This window comes from Thunnus maccoyii, chromosome 7, assembly GCF_910596095.1.
Source record: "Thunnus maccoyii chromosome 7, fThuMac1.1, whole genome shotgun sequence".
Classification (NCBI taxonomy): domain Eukaryota; kingdom Metazoa; phylum Chordata; class Actinopteri; order Scombriformes; family Scombridae; genus Thunnus; species Thunnus maccoyii.
In genome coordinates, this window is record NC_056539.1 from 8,976,740 (window position 1) to 9,001,121 (window position 24,382).

The 24,382-nt window shown below is 38.8% G+C and overlaps 2 protein-coding genes across 4 annotated transcripts in view; one reads left to right on the forward strand and one right to left on the reverse strand.

Annotated features, from left to right (window-relative positions):
- The window catches only part of clocka (clock circadian regulator a), a 29,269-nt gene extending 6,637 nt beyond the window's left edge, over positions 1-22,632 (reverse strand). Inside the window, exons 1-18 of one of the 3 annotated variants that reach the window (XM_042416532.1) lie at positions 22,532-22,632; positions 16,038-16,120; positions 6,541-6,768; positions 6,341-6,432; positions 4,836-4,895; positions 4,368-4,516; positions 4,160-4,251; positions 3,953-4,042; positions 3,632-3,752; positions 3,352-3,465; positions 3,143-3,261; positions 2,629-2,711; positions 1,788-1,894; positions 1,517-1,664; positions 1,264-1,339; positions 1,001-1,145; positions 769-869; positions 489-599 (exon numbers count right to left, since the gene is read on the reverse strand). In XM_042416532.1, coding sequence (XP_042272466.1) covers positions 489-599; positions 769-869; positions 1,001-1,145; positions 1,264-1,339; positions 1,517-1,664; positions 1,788-1,894; positions 2,629-2,711; positions 3,143-3,261; positions 3,352-3,465; positions 3,632-3,752; positions 3,953-4,042; positions 4,160-4,251; positions 4,368-4,516; positions 4,836-4,895; positions 6,341-6,360 — 1,536 coding nt within the window. In that variant the 5' untranslated portion in view covers positions 6,361-6,432; positions 6,541-6,768; positions 16,038-16,120; positions 22,532-22,632. Of the gene's footprint in view, positions 1-488; positions 603-768; positions 870-1,000; positions 1,146-1,263; positions 1,340-1,516; positions 1,665-1,787; positions 1,895-2,628; positions 2,712-3,142; positions 3,262-3,351; positions 3,466-3,631; positions 3,753-3,952; positions 4,043-4,159; positions 4,252-4,367; positions 4,517-4,835; positions 4,896-6,340; positions 6,433-6,540; positions 6,769-16,037; positions 16,121-22,531 lie in introns of all 3 variants that reach the window. The other 2 variants (XM_042416533.1, XM_042416531.1) reach the window with 2 other exon arrangements.
- LOC121900313 (proteoglycan 4-like) overlaps positions 1-24,382 on the forward strand; it is a 676,357-nt gene that overhangs the window by 564,880 nt on the left and 87,095 nt on the right. The window lies entirely within an intron of this gene.

The window sequence follows — 24,382 nt, forward strand, 5'->3', positions numbered from 1 at the left end:
ACATCTATTTTAGATACTTTTACTTACATTTGAGCTGCAAATTGTAATTACTCATTTTACTATGTCACTTATGTCACATTTTTAGCATTTGTGCTCATGTAGTTGATATGTGTTTTCTAATTTATGGTCTTTTCAATAAGACAATTTGGTTTGGGCTCTGCAGTGATTAAGCAATATAACAAACAATACATAGTATGTATGTAATCTTTTCATTTTGGGAATTAATAAAATACTTTATTAGGAGTTGGACTGATGAACAGAATTCCTAATAGAATTGGAAACATCCTTTTAGTGGATATCCCTATTTATCAGAGAAGCTCAAGACATGATTACCTTTTGTAAAACAATCTCACACAACATGTTAAAGAATAAACTCAGGATTACTTTTGTAAATTGAGCTGCAGTGGCTAAATTAGCAGGATTTGCTTGCACAGAAAACATGCTTGTTTTTGAATTTGACCTTAACATGAATGAGATGAATATCTTACTTGGCCGCTGGTCTGAACTTGTTGCTGTTGAGGCTGCTGCTGCTGTTGTTGTTGTTGCTGTGAAACCATGGATGAAGCCATGTTCTGTCCTGTGTTTTGGGAGCTCATCGACTGCTAATGGAAACAATACGGACAAAAAAAAACCAAAAAAAAAATCAGGATGAAGAACAGAGAGAAGATGAGCTAAGAGTACTTTTCATTCTTTATTAAATCCCTCATGACCCAGGGCACAATTATTCACAAAATGACTACCAGACTCTGTTCTTGTCCCTTGACTGACCTGACTGCTGATAGATGATCTTCGTTGTGATGTCATCTCCACTGCAGAGACGGACTGGCGACCTGGTGTACTCCTATCTCCCTGAAGCTTCATCTGTGATGCTGAGGGAAAAATATTAACATGATGCTCAGATAAAAAAATAAAAAAAACAGGAACACTTAATATAAAATTGTGTCAGTCATAGAAATGATATGTTGGGGTGTCACATTGCTCGTTAATGTTTACTGCTTACAGGCTGGGTCAGACACAGCAGTGTGTGAGGATTTGCGAGAGCTGCGGGACGAGGCAGAGGGTGTCCGGCTGTGGTTGAAGCGCTCTAGAACCTCCTTTAGGCTGGAAGTGTTGAGCTGGGACTCGGAGCCAGAATCCTGGGATTGCTGAGAGGTGAGGGAGGAAGTAGCTGTTGTCAGTGTGGGAAAAGCTCAGGATTGCTTCAGATTAGTGCTCCATCCATGACATTAAAAGAAACGTACTCACGTTAGACAAAAGTCTTACCTTGTCTGCTGTGATCTCAGGCGGTGACTCTTCTATTCCAAGCTCTCTGCGCTGTTCTGCTCTTACTTCTCCGTAACTGTAGAGCACAGACAGTGAATGAAAAACATTTATATGATATTCTGATCGACTGTGACATTTGTTTTAGGTAATTTTTATGCTTCTATTTTTTTTTTTATCTTGCACTGTTTACAGATGCATTTCTATTTTTGTATCTAGGAATGTAAATATCAGAGGGTAAATCTTCCACTCATACCTTACTACAGTGTGTGTGCAGACAATAAACTCAGGTCTTGAGTTCCACTGGTGGTAAGTGATGTAGTAGTGGGTCTGAAGCCAAATCCACTGCTGCCCTTTGGTGAGGAATCTGTAGTAGCAGGACTTTCCTTTGCCATACTGCATTACTACAGAGACACAGGAAGAAGGATTGGACTGACATTCACTGTTTGAAAACTCAAGAGGAAGCTCAGGATCTAAGATAAACTCAGTTTTCTTAATAGCTTAATAGCTGGAATGACTGTACTCACAGTGTTCATGGCATTTGGCCAGAGTGTCCAGGTCATCTACATGGTAGTAGTCATATCCTGATGTGCCCAGGACCTCAAATGGGAGGTAACCTATGATGGGTGGAGCTCTGGACAAACACAATAAATGTTCGTGAGATGAATCACTGGAAGACCTCTGAGTAAATGTTCAAGAACACAAACACTCCTGTAGATAAGTCATATTCACACACCATCATTTAGGGGCTAAATAATCATCAAGTTTCCACAGTGGTAGGAAAAGGTGCTACAGCATTGTTCCTAAGTGCCTCAGAGCGATATACTTTCACAGCTCTGTTGACTACAGCAGAACTGTATAAAGAACACTGTCAAAAAAATCATGTGATTTGGGATCATTTGTCACCACGTGATTTGATCCCATCAAGCCCAACATCACAGGATTGGACATGTCTATATTCTGCTTCCATTGACTTCCACTTCCAGGTGACCATTCACCACCGCTGCCACGGCAAAACTATTCTTTACCAATCAAGCTAAACAATCAAGCTCAGAGTGCTCTCTCACTGGCACATGCAAGTTTTAACACTCATCCTGCAGTGTGTCTTGACTAGTTACTGGTCACAAGTAAAAAGTATGTTGTGGAGCAAGCAGGCAGCCGGGTTTACACACACAGAGTTAGTTTGAACTGAACTAAACAGGTTAGGAATGAAAGGACGCTTGATAAAGTATCCTCTCATTGGTGAAGGGTTACTATACAAAAACATATAACACAAACAGCAGACATGTCTTTACAAAATGGAAAACAGACACTGAAATGGAGACTGTTCTTTTGAAGGGTCAATGACAAATGCAGAAGAAACTGTACCTGTGGTCCAAGAAGAGAAATTTCCACTCTAAACTATGTCTGGAGGTGAATTCCTCATTAGGCTCTTCTACAGTGCACATCTCCTGCGGAGGAAAGGGGTGGAGATGAAGAATGTATTTGCATTTTTTATAATATTATTAACATTAAATACAAAACTGTTATCTTTTGAGTTTTTATTCCACACCTAATTTCACAATTTCCATAAAGTCAAGTAAGTCAAATCAACAGCAGCACTTTCAATTCACTAAGAGAAAGACTTCACACTGTGGGCAAGAGACAAAGAGAAAAAGTGCTTTTTGTTTTGAGTGGTTACCAACAGGGGCAACAGGGGACTGCACATAATGGTTAACAGGAGCCCAAATGTGTTTGCCTCGGGGTGCTGGGCAACCATTACTGTTGAGCCGTGTCCTAATTAAAAACTTACCTTTTTAAAACCCTGAAGCAAGAAACTGAACGTGTGTCAACCAGATAAAAAGGAGAAGGGAGAAGTGGAAGAGCTTCTAATGATTCTTACCTTGATAAACTGTGGTTTGGCTAGCCTCACAGTTGCTATGAGACACACTCTGTCTTCAAAGGCAGAGTGAAGCGATCGCGGGATCACTCCTTCAAAACCGTTTCGGGTACAGTTAGGCACTTGTGAAAGACAGAACAAAAGAAAAATTAAACCTTACGGCCAGAAAAATCATCCTTAAGGCTCAGAAGCCTTTTTTTAGTGTAACTCACCATTATTCAGGGACTTGAAGTTTCCAATGAACTTGACATATTCGTACACAGGAGGCTCTTTGGGGTCAATCGTCCCTCGGAGCATGTGGCAACAGAACTCTAGCTGATTTTTTGCTGGAAAAAGAAATTCTAATGTTAAAGAAACGAGGACCTCATTGTAAGAATTTGCACTTAGCAACCTAAATATAACAAAATAAAATAATAAATAAAATAATTTAATAACACAAACGGAAATGCCAAGATACAAATAAGATTCCAATGAAAAAGCTGTAGCACTTACTTTTCAGATATTCTGGCGTGAGCGTCTCCCCCTCCATGATATGAGAGGACAGAGCCTTGTAGACATCTGAATGCTCCCCCATGGGCAGGAAGTTCAACAGATTCTGATCCACAAGATCAGACTGAAACACAAAACATATATTCAATACTACTAAACCTATGAGCATGTGTAGCTTTATAACACTGAACTGACATGTTGGAATTGTTGTAGATGATCAATAATATGAGCGAGTGATGCAAATTTAACTCTCCTTCCATCACTTGAATTATTCTAAAAGTGTAATATATTATTATTAATCAGAACTTAACACATTATACTCACAGGTAAGTGTTCTAGTAGGGACGTCACACTCTCAGAGGCGTAGATTATATTCCCATCAGTCATAATTGCAAGGAAGAATCCATCTAACGCCTGATAGCAACAGATAAAAGTAAACTGTTTAATTTCACTCATATTCTTGAATGTGAACAAAAGAAAAGAACATAGAAAGACAACTGCACTCCATGTTAAGCAGTCTCACCACCTCACCTCCAACATCAGCTGAGTGAACTCTTCATTACTAAGAAAAGGAGGCTTCCAGTCTTGTCTGATCTCAGTTGACTCTGACTGAGCAGCGATTTCTGATAAAGGAGACATAAAACATGCCAACAAACAGGGTCAGCTGAAGAATGTATAATACACAACTCTCTGAATCTTTCTGACCACTTGATTTCTGTCACTTGTCAGAGTTCCTCACCTTTGTGTTTGTGCAGAAAGTCGATGCTTTTCTGCAAAATAGTAGACTTGTCCATCTTCCGGGTGTTGCCCGGCAACATGGTACCCAGCTCCTTGATAAGGACATTGAACTGGTCTCTGCGTTTCTTCTCAGACTTGTTACGGGACACTCTGTGGGGTGAAACCCATTAAAAATAACAACACATTATCTCTTGATTACATGGTTTGGTCATTGGTTAAAGCTACATCAGCAATCTTGTATTAATGTGAGTTCCGATAGACTTCAGCTGCATTTAATTTGGGCAATTACAACATGAGACAATCTGATGTACCCTTACTTCAACTAAGACAGGTGAGGCAGGTGCATTTTTACATGATCTCTTGGTTAGTGAAACTTTATTTTTCAAACAAAGAAAATCAAGTCTCATAAAAGCTACAACTGTAATATCAAGGAGGATGTTTATATCATTGAAAGTCACAGGTTTCTTACCGTTTTGCTTTGTCCTTTTCATCTTCCTCCATTAACCCATCAAAGATACTGCTGTCATCCCTGCAGAGCAAACAAACCAACAGTTGGAGAAGATCTTCCAAAATTCACTCTCTAGCAACCCTTTATACACAATTTCTCCCTGTTCCTACATTTTTATCTTGAGATAATAACAGGAAAGAATAAAAATAAACATATAGAAATAATTTTATTTAATTATCTGTTTTATTAGTTTATTTTACAAGGACAGTGGTCATTTATAGATATAAAAAATGTAAATGAACCATCTTTTATCCCTAGCCAGATGTTAAAAAGGCACCCTGAAAAATAAAACACTACTTCACTTCCCAGAAAACTTAATCTGTTAGTCAAGTAATCAATTAGTCACCTGGGTGAAAATCAATCACTGATAATTGTGATAACCAACTGATTGAAATCTAGTATCTGGTAAAAACCAGAAATACCGCCTCGTTGTTATATGCCTCCACCAACCAGTCAAGTTGCAGTTTACATCCATGTCTGTCCAGATTCATATAATACTTGTAATGAAGACTTTGAAGGGATTTAATAAAACGTATTAAGTGTATTTTCCTTGTATGTGTTCACATGTTTGGCCAATAAAGCTGATTCTAATACAACACAAAGTTGTAGCCACGACAGCGACAAAACTTCAGATATGGATGCTGCTGCAAAGAAGCTACAAATTCTAAAACATGGATGCTTCACACACATCACACCACGCAGCACAGAAGATCTCTCACAGTTTCATGGTGGAGACCCAAGATTAGTGGCACCAGTTCAGTAACTGACTAAATGCAAAATATGGTCACAATCTCCCCTTCTGTTCCCGAGTTATGGTGTTGAATAGTGACCAGAAAAGTGTATGTGCAAAACATTATGATGCCACAGTGAAGTTGACCTTTGACCTTTTGGATATAAAATGTCATCACTTCATCCTATTAGACGTTTGTGTGAAACTTTGTCACAATTAGTGTATGAATTCTTGAGTTAAAATGTGTTTTGTGAGGTCACAATGACCTATGACCTTTGACCACCAAATCTGAATAGTTCATCCTTGAGTCCAAGTGGATGTTTGTGCCAGATGTAATGAAATTCTCTCCAGGCGTTCCTGAGATATCATGTTCACGAGAATGGGACGGACATGAGGCCACAGTGACCTTTGACCTTAGACCACCAAAATCTAATCAGTTCATCCTTGAGTCCAAGTGGACGCTTGTGCCAAATGTGAAGAAAGTCCCTCAAGGTGTTCCTAAGAATATCGTGTTCACAAGAATAGGTCAGACGAACACCCTGAAAACATAACGCCTCCAGTCACGGCTGTCGCCAGCACAGAGGCATAAAAATGCTGTTGACAGCATCTCAAATGAGATACCATTTTCTGTATCATTTTAAACTGAATACCTTGTGGTTTTTGGACTGTAGGTCAGACATCATTCATAAAAATCAATAATGAAAATAAGCCAAACGCAGCAAAATGTTTGACTCACCGGTCAATGCTCGAGGTCATTTTGTATCCTGTTCAGGGTCGCAGTGTTGGAGCGGGGTCTTTTAATCGTGAGGTAGACATTTGTGAATGAACCTTTGAGGGGAAAAAAACACATAAAAATGATAACTTGTGACAGCTTCATCGCCACGCAGTAATTCAAAACTACTGATAAACTCAAATCTAACCTCATCTGAATCTCACCTTACTGACAGTTCAGCCAGTCCTGTGAGAGGATGAGGAAAGTTCTGCTGGATGAAGGCAGGGTCTGGGTGGGCACACTGCGGAGGTGGTTGAGTTCTGTGAGTCTTGGAGGAGAGTCACTGAAGGTGTCCTCAATCAGAGGGTAGAAAGCTGCCAAAAGGTCTTCAATGAGCTGAGTTTTTCTTCTACTTCGAGTATGAGTGTGGCACATGGCAGCAACATCTGAGTCTACAAGAGGTTAGAGAATAACACACATGTGGTCATTGGAGAAGTCCAAACAGATGTAGATGCTTTAGGTATCTCGGTATGCAATGTTATCTATTTGCCCTCGTAGCAACATTAGCGAACATGACCGAATGTGATCTGACATTCTGAAATCCCATTCAAAACATGTACTGTGTGTTAAGTCAGAATGATTAATAGCCAGCACAGGCTGACACAACAGTGATACAACTTTGCACTGCAAGACTATGTCTTCCTAGATCAGTTTTTAGTGAGATTTAAGTCTCAAAAACACCCACTTAAGAACTGATTCAGCCTCATCAGATTTGTATCAGGCCAATCAGCAAGAGTTTACATGATGACTCAACTCAGCCTCTATTCCGACTCTCCAAACCACTTCAACAAAATTAAAACTAGACACCACAGATACACAATGAACATGAATCTGCAGCTGAATGGTCTATTTCTTGCCTCAAATTTATTCAACGACTGATTTCAGTTTATGATTAAAACTGACATTGTGTCAGAGCAGCTGCCATGTTTGAAAATCATTTATTTATTTATTTTGATTCAAGACCGTGATCACATGGTATAGACCACAAACAGAACAACATAATAATATCAAAACAATAGCACACTACATGGATAAAGTACAACAAATGTTACTTCAACAATGGAAAGACATTCTTCAAAAAGGCACCTAATTTACAATTAAGTTTTGCAATATATGATTGTAATAACAAAATTAATTTAAACATAGAGGGGTGGTTTAAATAATACTTTGGCAGGTACCTTTCTCTATAATTCATTATGCTTACATTCTTAGAAACAAAGCTAATGAGAGTCCGGCAAGTGGACCATTCATCCAATCAGGTCTTTGAAGGGGAATTATGTAATCGAGTGGCATTTTAATTTAAAATTTGCAGACATAAGAAACAGAAATATCATTTTTGTTTCTGTGATCTCTGTCAACAAACAAAATAATTAAGAATATAGTGGTCCCACATAATGTTTGAACCTTCTTTATAATGTTCATACACGCTCAACTTGTAAATTCTGACATTTCTGACATCTACTCAAAGCAGCATAAAATACAGCTGTTAGGTCAGACAACACCATTAGCATGTCCCTGTCAGCTCAGCATGTGAAAGGTAGAATGTAGCGAACAAAAGTGAGGTTAACTAAAGGACCAAAGATGTACTCATGTGATTAATTAACACCCTGCCACACACTGACAGGCCAGTCTAATATGGGAGTCAGCGTGGGACATTTTTAATGTCCTGCATGTTTTCCTATAACTCCAGATGGCCAACTAACGCCTGCTGTACTGGGGCAGACCTTTGCCTTACCAGCCATGCGAAACTCAAAGTGATGCAGCAGTTAGTCTTTATTGCCGCATCTCAAGCTGGCAGATGTCAGATTTTATCTGTCTAATTATCCAACGTTAGCTAATGTCTGCACCAAAAAAAACAATGTGGGGAACTCTAACATGATGTGATTGCAGTGGAGCTTGAAGACAAACATGCCAGAGGCAGAAGACACTGGCTTGGGTTGGTAAAACATGAATATTTGGAAAATACTAATAGGTAACATCCATAAATCATCATAAAAAAACAGATACAAATTGGGTGTGCAACCAGGGTCAGACATTACACAGTCAGACTATATGTGAATGTAACCCAATACTGTGTGTTCTATTTAAACTACCGATGGTGCACAAATGTTTTTAAAAGGTAAATTATTGCCTGATGTTTGACACCTTGAATGCTGACGAAGCAGGTACATAAAAACGCCTATCCTGACTTACCGTAAATTGACCAGAAAAAACATCAACAATTCATATATTCAGCCACTCATTGCCCATGCATTCGTCCTATTGCCCAACTCTACTATTCTCCTCGCGCAGGTAGGCCTACAATAGATTGTCAAATTAAAATGAGAAGGCCCGCTGGGTCTCTAGCCTAAATATTTGACCCATTTATCTGATGAACCAATTACCGTCAGAACCTGTGTGGGAGTTTTTCTCGCCATAATGGACTTTTTGTGCTGGTGAGAAAATCCCTTTGAAGTTTCTTTTCCTGTATCATGGTAAACACTGACATTTCCATTCATACTATAAACATTTCTATATTTTGACTGAGAATCCATTTGTGTTTTTCCTATTTGAGGGATTTATACAAAAGTCGCATTAGCTAATATGTACTCTGAGTTTTAAATGAGCTCTGTTATTATAAGCAACATTTGCCAACAGCATAAAACACAACTGCACTTACTGATATAACTGGCATCATCCCACATTCACATTTCAGTGTCTAAAATACCAAACAAGCCACCACATACTGTGAAAATGGAGCTCTGTTCCTGGATGTGATTTAATTATCTCTGCTTTGTTTAGTTTTGGAGTTTTTTCATTTTTAATAGCACCTACTGTTCCAGATTTAGAAGCAATAAACATGTTTTCAACACACAGCATCATTGCCTACATAAAGATAATAAACTAATAGAATAAAATACATCACAACAGACTTTGATGACATGTTAATACATGTTTGAATTCATTATGAACAACTGACCAAGAATCACAGTGTATTTAGTGGCAACACACAGCACATGTGAGGGAAACCCCAGTCAGCACATGTGCTGTTGCTCTTACTGTAAAAAAAAAAAGAAATTTGTGTTGAGGCTTAAATCAACTTACTGTCATATTAATCAAAACAGGGAAAGGAAGTCATCACGGTGAGTATTTACACTATCATGTTAAGACAGGCAGGAAAAAATGGAGGGAAAAAAATGGAAGCGTGAGGAGGAGTGGGTTTTCTCACGGGCAATTGACTTCCAGCTATGCTGTGTTATTTTACTGCTCACTGCATGTGACTCTTTTGACACAAATAAGAGAATGAGTTCCTTATCTAAGATTACAGTTCTGTCAACACGAGGAAACTACACTTGGCAGCAGCACTATAAAGGCAGTGGAGAGAGGTGGTGAAGAGCTTTATCTACAGACCTAGTAGCTACTGAAAAACAGAGCATTTGCATTTCTCTACACAGCATCTTGAAAACAGTAAAGCTGTTGTCTTGTGGAAAACAGAACAAAATGGAAAAAAGGCCAAAAGAAACATTGGATGCTAGAAAATTCAATAAAGACATTAGTGATATGAGAACAAAAAAAAAAAAAAAAAGAGAAGGAAAAGGTTAGTCACTGACACTGGTGTATCAGCAGAGGCTGCAGCGCAGAGTGAGCGTTGTGTAACCGGAGAGCAGGGGTTGTATAACTGTGATGTCATCTGTGCTTCACTGACCTGCTGGCCCAATGACCTACTTTCCTCCTCCTCCGATCTAACTTAATCACAGCTCCACAGGCTACACCTTCCTGTTCTTACCAATAACACTACACTCCCTGTCAACATAAATCCCGTAAAAGCCAACCATTTTACAGAAAAAGACCCTCACAAAAGGTGCGAACACATTACCTCACTTAATCACACGATGTACAAAGGCACCCTGGTGTCTCTTAAGCTAAAGCAGGCGGAGACGTAAAGGAAAAAAAGCAACACAGGCGTGTAAAGGTGCTGAATTTTGACAGACAATTATCAGTTTTTGATAATGTCAAAAAATATTCAAATTAACAAGCCTCACACATGCACGAGTGTTTTTTCACCCTGAAACACATCAAGTCACAGGATGAAAACACTCTCTTATCATCATTTTGCTATTGCTCACACAGCATTGTTGAATGTTACTGAGTGTGTGTGTGTGTGTGTGTGGGTGTGTGCCAGCATACTCAGATGTAGGGCAGCAGAGCTCTGAGGATATGAGTCACTCTGAAGTGGATCTGTGGCGCCGCTCGTCACGCACCCCACCACACCCCACGCTGAGATGCCAGCGCAGCAACAGTGCCAATGGGCAACACCATAGCAACCGGCCTCACCGTGCAGAGTAAAAATAGCCTGGCTGAATTCCTCCACAGCTGATACTCCCTCCATCACACACGGAGAACTATGAGTCTATAGAGAGCGACTCCCTTTGTCGTGTACTTAAGTCTTAACTTGTGCGGATGTAAAACACTGTGACGGGTCCACATGTGCGCCGCAGCAGTTACAGGTGTGTCATGTAAACATTACTGTGCTGTTCTTTCATGCAGTGGCTGTCATTCCACATTGTTAAGAAGGAACCAATCACAAGCGATCCCTCCCACCCTTATTCTATTATGACGGATTCTCTTCATCATGGAGAGTGCTTTTCTGATTCAATTTGAGGACAGACTATACCGAGCAAAAAAAAAAAAAGGATTAGGCAAAGAAGGAAAGAAAGAATGGACCCAGCAGAGTTAAATAGTTTCTTCTTATGAATGAGTGAGCTCAGAAATTTAAATAATAGATGACATATTAAGTGCACCCAGTGAGTATCCAAGTGTAAACCAAAGACCAGTAAAGACCAGTAGTCAATGTCCACACAGCTTTAGTATTTTTATGCTCTACCAGACAGGATAACATACTGTAGCATACAGTATAAGCATACCAGTCTAATGAGGGCAGACACTACTCGATGCAGCCAGACTAAAACCAGCTCGTCTTACCATAGTTCTTTATCATTTAAATGCCAGGATGCATCTTTTTTTAATCCACTATGCCTCCAAAAAAAAAAAGCTTTTCTACTACGTTGAGGACAAAAGAAGAGATTTGTGCCATTTGTCTACTGGGTTCAAAACATTCATACAACTGACTAGTAATTCAAGAGCACATTTGTTTTTATACCAACATGTACTGTTACAGTAAGTGGTAGCGTCACTTGGTATGGAATGGTATCATTCTGTCTTTCAGTAATCGGTGATTCAGGCAAAATCACTTCCCGTTTCATTCTTGAGACTGGAAAAAAATACAAATACTGAGGTAACTAGGGCTGCGACTAACAATTATTTCATTTTCTGCTGTTTATTTTCTCCATTAATCATTTTGTCAATAAAACATGTGAGAAAGAAAAGAGGTGAAAAACACTCACCAGTTTCCTAGGGCACAAGATGACATCATCAAATGTATCATCTAATTTATGACCAAGAAACACAACGTGATCTCACATTTGAAAGCCTTGAACCAGCGTGTATTTGGCATTTTTGCTTGAAGAATTACTTAAACGATTATTCATAAATTAAAATAGTTGCCGTTTTTTTTTTTTTTTTTTTAATTTTCTGTCAATCGACTGATTAATTTAATCGACTAATTGTTGCAGCTCTAAACACCTGGACAGTTACTGTAGTTCCCAAACAAGGTTTATAATTTGTGAATGAAACAATCAGGTGGTTCACAGGCCTTACTGCTGCTTTTTCCAAACACCTAAGATTAAGAGAGTTGCTGATAGAGCTACAGAGGCCTGAATGATTTGCAGTGTTTTGCACTGCATCAAAAATATTGCTTAATGGAGCTCATCAAAATAGACACGAACTAGTTGAATAACTGATCGTTTTAGCACAATTGTCTTAATTCCGCAAATAACCTTTAAACTTCCACTATGATTGCTGGATTTCTCATTAAGGGTCATCTTCCTAGACCTTTAAACCCCAACCGCAGACAGTACTGTTTGGTAGTTCTTGTATCACATGATTAGGTAAACTCTGGTGTCATAGCAACCCTTGTGTTTTCTTCATCATCCACGTCACACCCTGACACCCGAGAGCGGGGGATTTGTGAACTCTTAAGGATCCCAGGTGTCACAACACAGACCACAGCTTTTACAGGATTTGAAGAAAGACTGACAAAAATCATACCAATAACTTAACAATCTACTGGTTCTGGTAGACAACAACAAATAAGACATGCAACTCGGTACTCACATTAGGAGCGAATAAGGAGGAGGGGGTGTTCATTCTGCGCTCAGTGCTGGGAATTATCTATGCAGTTTTTAATAGCCAGCAAGCAACAGACTCACTGCCAAGGAGGCCACACAAATCTACAAAAACACATCACCGGATAAATTACTCAGTCACACATCCTGTCTTAAACAGTATCAAGGCTTGTACATCTTTGTGGAATCCACGTATGATTCACTCATTTCAATAGAAGTTTCCTGATGACTGGCATAGACGATATGCATCTGAGGATGGTTTTAATAATGTCACGGTCATCTAGCCTTGAAAGAATAAAACCCACAACACAAGCTTGTCAACATTGCCCACCACCGAATCAAACCCTTAACGCTGGGCAGCCAGCTGTGTTTCCACTCGATGCACACACATCCACAGCCGCAGCAGCACAAAAGGAGTCTTTGTTTAGCATTTTCACTCCACAGCCCACAGACAGGAATGTTTGAGAGGCGAGCAGCAGTGGTTGGCAGGGGCCCCTCGACGGCTGCTGGCCTCTTGTCCCAGCGGAGCAGGAACTAAGCCAGGGGCCTCGTACTGATGCCAAGTGGGTCACTGGAGTTCAGAAGGATGACTGGCAGCACAAGAGAAGCGATCGAGAATGACCGTAGACCCGAGCCCTGGTAAGACCAGGGACTATGATTAAATGTATGACTGATGTGACCACCAACATTTCATCTAGTAAATAATGCTGCTCACGCTAACTAGCCAAACACTCGATTAGAAGAGTCAACATTCGGTTGTCACTGGTGTAATGATATACAGCAGCAGTGCTCTGAGCAAGCTAAAGACTTTGCAGCGCATTATATTATACTCCTAACCTACTTCACCCAGGACAAAATCACACTTTATTGACTGCAATTCATCTCAGATAAACAGAGCACTCTTCATATTCAGCCACTGCACAATCTTAAATCAAACATCATTCATCACGCAGAGCTCAACTGATATGGGATCTTATAACCTCACAAGGCCCAGATGTGCACTGTAATAAATTCTTTTACTTGCTTGGTGCTGAACAAGTAGTCAATTTAATTATTGATTTTTCATAAAATCAAGAAAAAAAATGCAAAACATTCACGGATTCTGGATTCTCAGGTGAGGTTTTGCTGATTGTCTTTTTTGTCTTTGCTTTTGTAAAATGAATAATCCATCACTGAAATTTGAACAAGTTTTTAACTATTGATTGAAAAAACAAGTGCTTTAAAGATTATGAAATTGTGAGCAGCCGTTTTTCACGATCCTCTTTTCCAGACTAAATGCATTGTTGTTGTGAGAAAAAAATGTTAGTTACAGTCGTAGTTGGTATCAGTTTTAAACTATTTTCATTACGCTGCCTACTTGGAACCTTGTAAAATGTTCAGAATATTTTATACGCTGCTCAAGTATCAACAAAAGTAGGAGTATTGCCAGTAAAGGCACACAGAAGATAACATTCTTACATTCTTATTTACAACATTTTCCTGTAAAGCATGTCCACCTATCATAGAGAGATGAGAAATAAAGCTGGAAAAATCTTGACCTTCTGAGCCTTGAGACAATTTTTAAGCTGCAAATACAAAAATACTTTTTGGAGCTACTTTTATAAGAATGACTGGAAATTGGTTTGGCAGGAAACAATCTCTAAACCTTGTATTATATGCATCTCCTGCTTAGCCAAGTCTTGTGTGAAAGATGCTGAATATCTTGCAGGGATTATGGCTCTAATTGTAATGATCCTGTCATGTTTGAACAAAATTTTCCACAACAGAGACAAATGCGTGTGAGCCATAAAGCCATTAGTTTAACAAGATAAAACCAGCAATGCGTCTGAAAGGGACTATAATGAAATAAATACAATTACACCTAGCAATGTGATTTGGCATCACAAAAAATGTTACGACCAGAAATACCACCACACAGTTGTATGCCTCTGCCAACCAGTCAAGTTGCAGTTTACATCCATGTCCGTCCAGACTCATTTAATATTTGTAGTGAAGACTTTGAAGGAATTTAGTGTATTAAGTGCATTTTCTTTGTATGTGTTCACATACTTTGCCAATAAAGCTGATTCTGATAGAACATAAAGTTGTAGTCATGACAGTAGACGATGCTTCAGATATGGATGTTGCTGCAAAGAAACTACAAATTCTAAAACGTGGATGCTTCACACACATCTTCAACCCAGCAGCACAAAAGATCTAAACAATCACCCAAGATTAGTGTCACCAATTCAGTATCTGACCAAATGTGAAATATGGTCACAATCTCCCCTTCTGTTCCTGAGTTATGGCGTTGAATAATAGCCAGGAAAGTGAAGTTTACCTTTGACCTTTTGGATATAAAATGTCATCACACATTTGTTTGAAACTTTGTCATTATTAAGTAATGGATTCTTGAGTTATGGCCAAAAACATGTTTTGTGAGATCACAGAGACCTCGACCTTTGACCACCAAATTCTAATCAGTTCATCACTGAGTCCAAGTGGATGTTTGTGCCAAATTTGAAGAAATTTCCTAACAGTGTCCCTGAGACAGAGTTCACAAGCACGGGACGTACGGACACACGGATGGATGGATGGAGGGAGGGACAACCCAAAAACACAATGCCTCCGGCCACAGCTGTCGCCGGTGTGGAGACATAAATAGGTACACAAGATCCTTGATAAAGTTTTCTATTTTTGCCAGTCTTTCTTTTAAAGTTCAACATGAGTAACTCTCTACTAAAGCCAAAAACCTGTTGATGTACCCTTACAACATTAACAAACATTAAACAAACACACACACAGACTCCTCAACTCCCTCCTGTCTCTTTCCACTCTAAAATACACAATTTGGAATAAATTCCCCCAAAATATAAATAATTTGATGAAGTGTCACCCTGTGGGTAAATATACTCACAAAAGGGAGCTATTATTATTAAAATGATATTCAAGACAGAGTTCAATCTATAGCTTAAACCTAGTTTAGGTAATCTGGTCAACTGTTAAGACTTATGATGTTCAGTTTAGGTTTAGATATTGTGCTGAAAGAGATATTTTAACAATAAATATTTACTGATCAAGACTAAACCTTCAGAGAACGTAGCTATATGCAACTTGCACATACACACACAGTTTGAGCAGACACAGCAAAATGACATTACAGGCTAATCAGTATCAGCAGATACAACTAAAGGATACTAAACCATTTCTATAGCAGCATCTTATGAGACAATTATGTGAAATCTGGTGACTCAGTCAACACCATTTAAATTCCATATTTATTATATTCAGAAGAAACAGCAACAGACAGCAAATAATCAATAATAGCTCCTGATGAATAAGGCTTCAAATGGCTTAATTAGCCCAAACTGTCTGTCTCCTTATCTAAATAAGGCTGAAACCATCCACAGCAGGCAGCTAGGAGCAAAATTCAGCAGACCCAGTCCAAGGTGTCTTACCTTTTGTCTTTGAGTGATGATTAATTAGCAAACTGCTTCACCTCATGACTGGAGACTCTGTAGGCAAACCTCGAATTCTTCACCTGTTGAAAAGAAAAGACAGAGGCTTAAATTTACAAAACGAGTGGCTTAGAGCTAAGAAACTCACATTACTGAATCAGAACTAAAACATCTGGGTCATCGTGTGAACCTCCCACAGCACTGCAGAAATAAGAGCAGCTCTGAACTCACACACACACACACATTCACAAGTCCATTCACAAGCGAGCCCCTGGCCATCAGCTGGGAAGGAGGGGGGGGTCTTCTTCCAGGCAATGTAAACATGTGCATCTGTTCTTAGAAATCCATTCATATAAACCTGAGTTTACGTGAATGAGTTTGCATGTGAGTGTGTCGATAAGCAACCGGAACCGATATATTTTATGACCCCTCATAATCAAGGACTTTGTTATACTAGGGCATACAAACAGCGTCATGAAATGTTGTAGTACGCTACTCATTGTAATAAAATGACCTAATGACGCTTTATTATTTCCTTGAAGGAGTTCTGTCATATACTTTCAACATACCATCTTTTTTTAATTTACTGGGATCTTGAATATCAAAGAAGAGGAATTCTCACTGATTTCTCAAAAGCAAGTACTTCACTAAGTGGATCAGATACCAGTCTCAGTATTTATTACTCAGTCATGCTCTAGTCAGTAGCATGAAATGCCGCCATTGAATGAATGTAGAGCTGCAACCATCTAACTATTATTTTATTATTTCATGATCAGTTCATCTATTATTTCTTCAATTAAATTATTACATGTTCTGTCTATAAAAGAAGTAAGAAAATCGTTTCCCAGAACTCGAGATGACGTCCTCAAAAAACTAAATAGTCGAACAATCCATAACCTGAAATTATCCCATTTGCAATTATATAAAACAAAGAAATAAAGGCAAAGTCGCAGATATGAAAAGCTAAAACCGGACTAATGACTCATGTACTAGTGATGATGATGATGAGTCGTCATGTCTCATATATTCCAAAACCAAAAACTTTCTGTTCTATGTATTTTGAAAGTTTGCTTTATCATTATCTCCAGTAGCTTTAGCTTTACCATCTGATAGCTGATCTCATCTGCTCAGTGAAATCTCTGCAGCATGTTCTTCTACACCAGGCAATAGTTTCTGGTTTCTAATTGCACCAAAGTCATTATTAACGATGACACTGCTGCTACAGATAACACTGATGCACCAACAACCCCCATCGGTTTTTAGGGAAAACCCAACAGACTTGACCCATTTTTTTCTTAATCGTAGTAAAATCAGATAGCGTCATTCTAAGACAGTTTTTGATTGCCCCTGATCTGCATGTAGGTCAACTTTTTTCCGTTTTTACAAGAAACAACTGCTCTCTGAAAAAAATGTTACATTTGCTGTCTCCTGTATCGTATATTTCAAAGCGAGACTTAGTCATATCTTGCTACCATTTTCACTAGTTGTGGGATAAAGTGAAAACAATACACATAATTCCTACTACAGGATGTGATATAGACTGGAGGGCTGGTTCCCTCTGTGTGTTACATACTAAAGCTGCAATGATTAGTCGATAAATGGATTAGTTGCCAAGTATTAAATTAATCACCAGCTATTTTGGTAATCGATTTGTTGATGTTTGTAGTTATTTTTTAAGAAAAAAAATGTCCAGATTCTCTGATTCCAGCTTCTCGAATGTGAATATTTTCTTCTATGACAGTAAACTGAAAATCTTTGGGTCATGGACTGCTGGTCAGGACAAAACAAGACACTTGAGGATGTTTCACCATTTTCTGACATTTTACAGACCAAACAACACATTGATTGATTGAGAAAAATAATCCGACAGATTAATAGATGATGAAAACGATAGTTAGTTGCAGCGCTATTACATACAGACGTCTACACAGAGGTTGCTACGTCTGGTTTTGAGTCAAATTGTGATCATTCAATCATATTCACTGACTTTTAACAACTATGCAACTAATTTCTGGTTGTACAAACCTGTTCAAGTCTCTTAAATGTCACAGCTTTTCAGTTATAGACGAGTATCCACAATATGTAATGTTAGAGATTGCCAGCCATCAGATCAGTAACCCATTTTCACAAGTTTAACAGTGCACTCCCTCTTAGCCTCATCAGCTAGCATTACTGTACAATCCCTGCACATACTGAGACAAAACTCCACAGAGACGTGTAGTTTGTCATGTAATGAAACATTATTTTTGGTGATAAAGTGTTAGGCCATGCAAAGGAATAACTACTGACAAAGTCTGTGAATCTGATTCATGTCTTCAGAAGGAAGAAGCCTCTCCGCTCTCAGAGAAAGGTCAGTCTGACAGAAACAACCCTGTGTGGCTTAAAGATTTCTCTGCAGCTACTGTTGCTGTCAGTGGTCATCCTCTTCTCAGAGCACGAGGAAGCCAAACAGTAGAGAGAGGAGTTTAATATTTCTCTCATTTAAATGTCTGGTGTCTGTTCATACTACATTAACTACATGTTAATAATTAAAAGCAGTACATGTTATGCTAATTAATTGGTTTGGAAATTACCATTTTACATCTCATTGCTACAGATTCTTTTTTTTTTTGCATCAAACATTCAGTAGCAAGATTATTTTCTTTATTAACAGATCCCATTAAAAGACCAATACCAACAATTAATTTATCCAACTAAAAAATATTGCCTGTGTAAAAGCTGATATAGATTATAACGTAGAACTGTTCAGTTTTGTCCAAGAACACATTCAAAACACATAAAAACAGCCATACTGATACACTGAGTGCCATATTGCTTCATTACAATGATCACTGCCAGTGCAGCTGCTGGTACCAGTTGGTCTGGTTGTTTATCACGTCAAAGACCATTTTGACAGATGATATTAAACTTCATTAGATCATTTTTAACTCTGCGACGGGTATTAAAGCCAAACAGGAAAATATAACAGAGTCATCTAATAAAGCTAGCTATATGAGTCTATCTAACTTTTACAACAAGAAACATTCATTCCAACAAACAGCATTAATTATTGAGTGTGAAGCAAACTGCAGACCAAATATTGGTGGCATCAAATTATCTGCTGCAGGGCCATGAGTTTGAAACGTCAGCCATAACAAGGCTCTGCTGGTGAGGTCTGCATATTAAATGGCTGAGATGACAAAGTCACATGCCAGCTCCTAAATCTGCAAGCAATAACATTAAGAGGAAGAAAAAGCTAAATGTAGTAAATCTGATATTCTACACAAAACCATATCAAATACTAAATTACTGGGAAAATGAACTAAAACTCTTCTTACCTTGTGCACTTAAGCTTATATTTCACGTTGCAAGATGAAGACTCAAGTAAAGTAAAGTCAGCTAAAGTTGAGATAGTGTCAAATCATCAAACCCTGCAGTCAATAACAACCTCCGGTGTATGATCTAAAGGTCAAGTCTCCTATACTGAACTAGATTTAAAAACCCTTCTACTATACCGTTGCCTTTTACAGTGAATAACTCACATGACGTCAAATTCAGGGTCACCTCTGGCAAAGCGAGAGTCAAAATAAAGAGTCGAGTCTCTGACCGTATGATAGCAAACACATGGTCGACCCTGACTAATGAAATTAGTTCTATATGTTAGAAAAAAACATTTCAAGGATTGTGACCAAGGAAAACTTCTTGCTTGTTAATCTGTTCAACTGTTGGTGCTGGTACTTGAACTGTGTGCTACTTTGGTTGCTGCAGGATGTGACATTTCTCACTGATGTCAGTAGGAAGATTACCCTGAGGTACCAACGTTATAGAAGTTATACTTGAGACACTGTGAATGTACAGTTCGCATGAAGCAACCGTACTAAGCCCAGGGCCTTGGCGATTACACAGTCACTGAGTCAGCTGTGTAGTCCTCTAAAACTACAGAAGAAAACAGGCAATCTGCAATACAGCAGGGCTACAACTAACATTTATGTTCATTATTGATTAATCTGCTGATCCGCCAGCCTATGAAAGGTCATAAGACAGTAAAAAATGGTCATTTCCCAGAGTCCAAGGTGACATCTTTAAATGTCTTGTTTTGTCTTATCAAACGTTTAAAACCCAAATATATTCAGTTTACAATTATATAAAAAAGCGAAAAGGAGAAAATCCTCACAAGCTGGAACCACAGGATGTTTGGCGTTTTTGCTTGAGAAATGATTCATTGATTATCAAAACAGTTGCAGATTAATTCTCAGATGGAGATGAAGTATCGTGACTTGTTATCAGTCCACTGACTGATTCAAGCTGCCTGCATTAGTCCAAAGCCGGAGAATCGTCACATCTGACACAACACAGCCTCCTCTGTATCACAAAAGCCTGATATGACAGGCGTATGATAATTACATTATTAGGCGTAGCAAATAATAATGTAATCTGTGCGTGAGAATTTGACAGTGTTGTTAGCCGCACCTCCTCGTCTGTTCCAAGACAACAATCTTGTCAGTGCTCTGCTGCCCAGTGTGCCACAACTACATAATATATAATACACAACTGAAATGTATCTGCAATTAATGTGGGCTAATAAACTTGGAGAAACTTGTAAAACTTGATAAACGTGTTGTGATATGTAAAATATGCCAGGCGACGACGAGACACAAAGCAGAGACAGCAGTGGACTCTCAGAGGAAGACAGAGAGCGAGCGTCCCTGTTTACTCTCTTCACCTGCAGCCAGCCAGAGCTCATGCAACCAAAGAGGTGTCAGAGTATTTTTCCACGCTCCACTAACAGCTCTAACAACTCTGCGTAGCCAAAATTGATTACTGAATCTGTATTGTATGTAAACACAGCTGCAAGGTATTACCTATTAACAATGGCCTCTCTGAGAGTATCACTCTCTGATTTGATTGTTTTTCGTGTTTACAATCAACTAGGAGGAGGTAATGGACAAACAAAATCATGAAATACTGTAAAAGAATTTCTTATAGACATGTTTAGGTAAGGAAATATCATATTGGATATGTTGGAAGTTGCACATCTCATCAGACTGCAGTCTAGGGGGAATTAAAACACCAAACTACCGTTTTCAGCTGGCATTGTCAGTGATTTAAAAAAATCATTTCGAAAGCGGATTAGTAACGGGTTTGTAGTCTTTTAGAGTATAAAACTGTGTTACAATAGTCAAAACAATTACAGGAACATATGATTAGATCCTAATCACTGATGTACTGTTCAGCTCAGTTATCAAATGTCACTCAAAACGAAAGCGATCATCAGAATGTGAAATCATTTTAATGCTCTTTTAAAAATAAGGCTACATAAAGATTCATTTTTGACCAGCGGCAAGCTACAGTAGAAAGTAAATGGAACTGTTTGCATGACTAAACTTCATCTTATCATCGCATTAAGCGCTGTATCTCATTACACTGTTGTTGCATTAAGTCTGAATAAAATCCCAAGGAATCAAAAGACTTAGTGAGGCGACAGTGAAATGTGTATCAAACTGCCGTCTGAAGGTAAGATACTCTTCCTTTGTGGGTTTTTTTTTTTTTTTAGAGAAAGACAAAGTACCTAAGATCTGAGGTGTCACAACATGAACCTTGACATATATGTAGCAGGTGAGAAAATAAGACATATTTGATCCCCAAAGCAGAGTACAACATTATCATTACATAGTCATATGTGTCATATTCACATGTAGCCCATAGGATCCTGATCCAAATGCACCTTTCAGACAAGCTGTACAGTGTTGTTGAAACAGTTCTGGATGACAGGTGGGACATCACATGAGACCATGAAGTGACTCTGTGATCGATTTCATATTTGTTGAATGAGGAGCAGCGGAACAAGACTGGAAATCTGGAGTGAAACGCAGCTGCCACAGATCTACTAATTAACACCGGGGTGGAAAAAAACAAAACAAAACAAAACAGACATAACCTTAATAAAGAAGCAGGAAATGTGGCAAGTGACATGTCAGTGAGATGTTTACGGTTGTCAAGTATGTAAAGTCACCTGAACTGAAGTCAGTCTTGAAGGTACAGCTCGTCTGTCAGCCTGTCTCCGTGCTGCCGGTGATGCCGGCCGGCAAACCGGGCAGTGATTGCTAACGCCACCTAGCTTGCGTGCTAACGTCAATTACAGCAACAAAACAACAGCTTTTTTTATAGTTTGACACACTTACTGCGACATATGACACACACTCTCAAGGCACCTTTATCCGTGAACAATTAAATATCCGTTATTTTTCCAGATGGCGAGCGACTTTATAATGTAATACGAGCACTGAAGTCGTCTGCAACAATGTACTGTATGTATGTCAACCTACTTTTAGCCGGAGCTAGCTAGCTAACGTGCAGCATTAGATAATAATGTGGGTCACCGGGCCTTTGGCCAGTCTCTGTCACCAAACAAGCCGAAGCAAAACTGTTCCGTTTGCAGCTTTACGCGTGTCAATAGTCAGACAAACAGACTGTAAAAACACACAAACGTGGAGCGGTAGAGATGTCACACTTACCCCGAGCAGACTGCCCTTTCATCGGGATATCCCTGCACCCGGTGGCGCTGCTGACGGTGGACTGCGCAGGGCTGAGGCAGGCTGACTGGAGCCGGACCGGAGCTGGAGCCAAAAGGCCCCACACTACTCCAGATAACGCACACGCCTGCTTACAGAGAACTGATTAACACCCAGGTTTAGTTAGATTAGCTGGATTGGACACCCACTCTCCACAGGTATCCGTGTGTGCTGACTAGTTGTTTTTTGTTGTTTATTTTGTTGTTAAAGTAGCTAAAATGTATCATATTAAAAATGAATCTTAAGCCAAATTTAAAACTAGTCCATTACTTCTTTTTCAAAACCTTATTTTAGTTAGTTTTGATCACAAAAACATCACCTGAGTAAGATTTTTTATCAATTTTCTAACATATGTATATTGTGAATGCCACACTTCGTTTCAGGAAAAACAACACGAGCAAGACCAACTTTTAGCAAAGACTATAGACGCACCAATCAATGTAAATTGTTCTTTTAAACAGAGAAATACGGTATAATTTAATCTGATTGATTTTAGTGAATCCCCATCTTCGGCGTGGTGCTGATCACCATGGCAACAGCCTAAATAGCAAAAGCTGCAGCACCATTTTGGAGCCACAGCGGAGGAGTGAATGAGCTAGTGGCGCTGTTTCGACCTTTAGACGGGGACAGAGATTAAAAGGATGAATTTGCATAGCCAGTGTATGAATAGGTATAATGTACCTTCCTTTTTTGCCATTGTTAGCTGTTAGATAGCACATCTTCCACAATTAGCCCATTTATTTTTCCCATAGTGAAGAGGCAGGGACAGAGTATGACACATTGTATCATCTAAACTCCTTTGCATACCCACCGCTGTATTCACTCATCATGTAAAATGATTTGCATGCATCCAGTGTATGAATGTCCACTTCAACATGCTGATTTTGTGTCATGCATTGGACTGGTAGCAAGTCCACGCAAAAAAATTATAGAGGGGAAAAAAGAGAAAATTACACAATGTCCCACATATTTCTTTTGGGTATAGTGATGAAAACTTTCTTAAACTTTTAGGCTTGTGAGTGATTATTATATGATTTAAAACCCACGTTTACTTGAAAGGATGCCAAATGGGCAAATTTATAATAGTATATTTATTATTCTATCCCTACAGATGTGACACAGTATTCTTCCATCAACAATCATACTTTTGTTCCCAGGTGATATCAGCTACATTGAGTGCTCACGGGACACAGTTTGAAAGACAGCTTTACAGTATTGGCTGGAGTCCAACATAAGATGTTGCAGCAGGGTTTTAAAATATTACTGTGAAAAACACATATTTATTGTTGTTTGTGGTGAAATCATCATTGGCTGGAAATGCAAGGGCTCCATCTTGATGAGGACATGGAGAACACAGCCAAAAACATTGTGTCTGAAATGTTCACATTCAAAGGAGTGTGTTCTTTATTGTGGTGCAGTTTAATCTTTAAATGAACTACTGTCATTGTCTACTAATACTGAGAGTAACACAGAATACTAAAAACTGTCTTTAACCTTTCTGTATCTGTTTTGAATTGTGTTTACATCTCTCGTCTTTGAATGCAAAATGCATAAGTCAGAGTTTAATTAAGGTGTCATGAGGTCAGACTTATGAATATAAAATGTATATATAGGATGACTTATTTGCATCTTCCTTCAGTTATACAATCTTTTGCTACAGTGATTATTTACGTGGTAGGAAGAGATCCCAATTCAATTGGTTGATAATGGCGACATCTACTGTCAATAACAGTAGTAACAAATTCAGGTTTTCAGGTCTGTTAAATAACTTCTGACCAAAAAAAAGCATTTCTG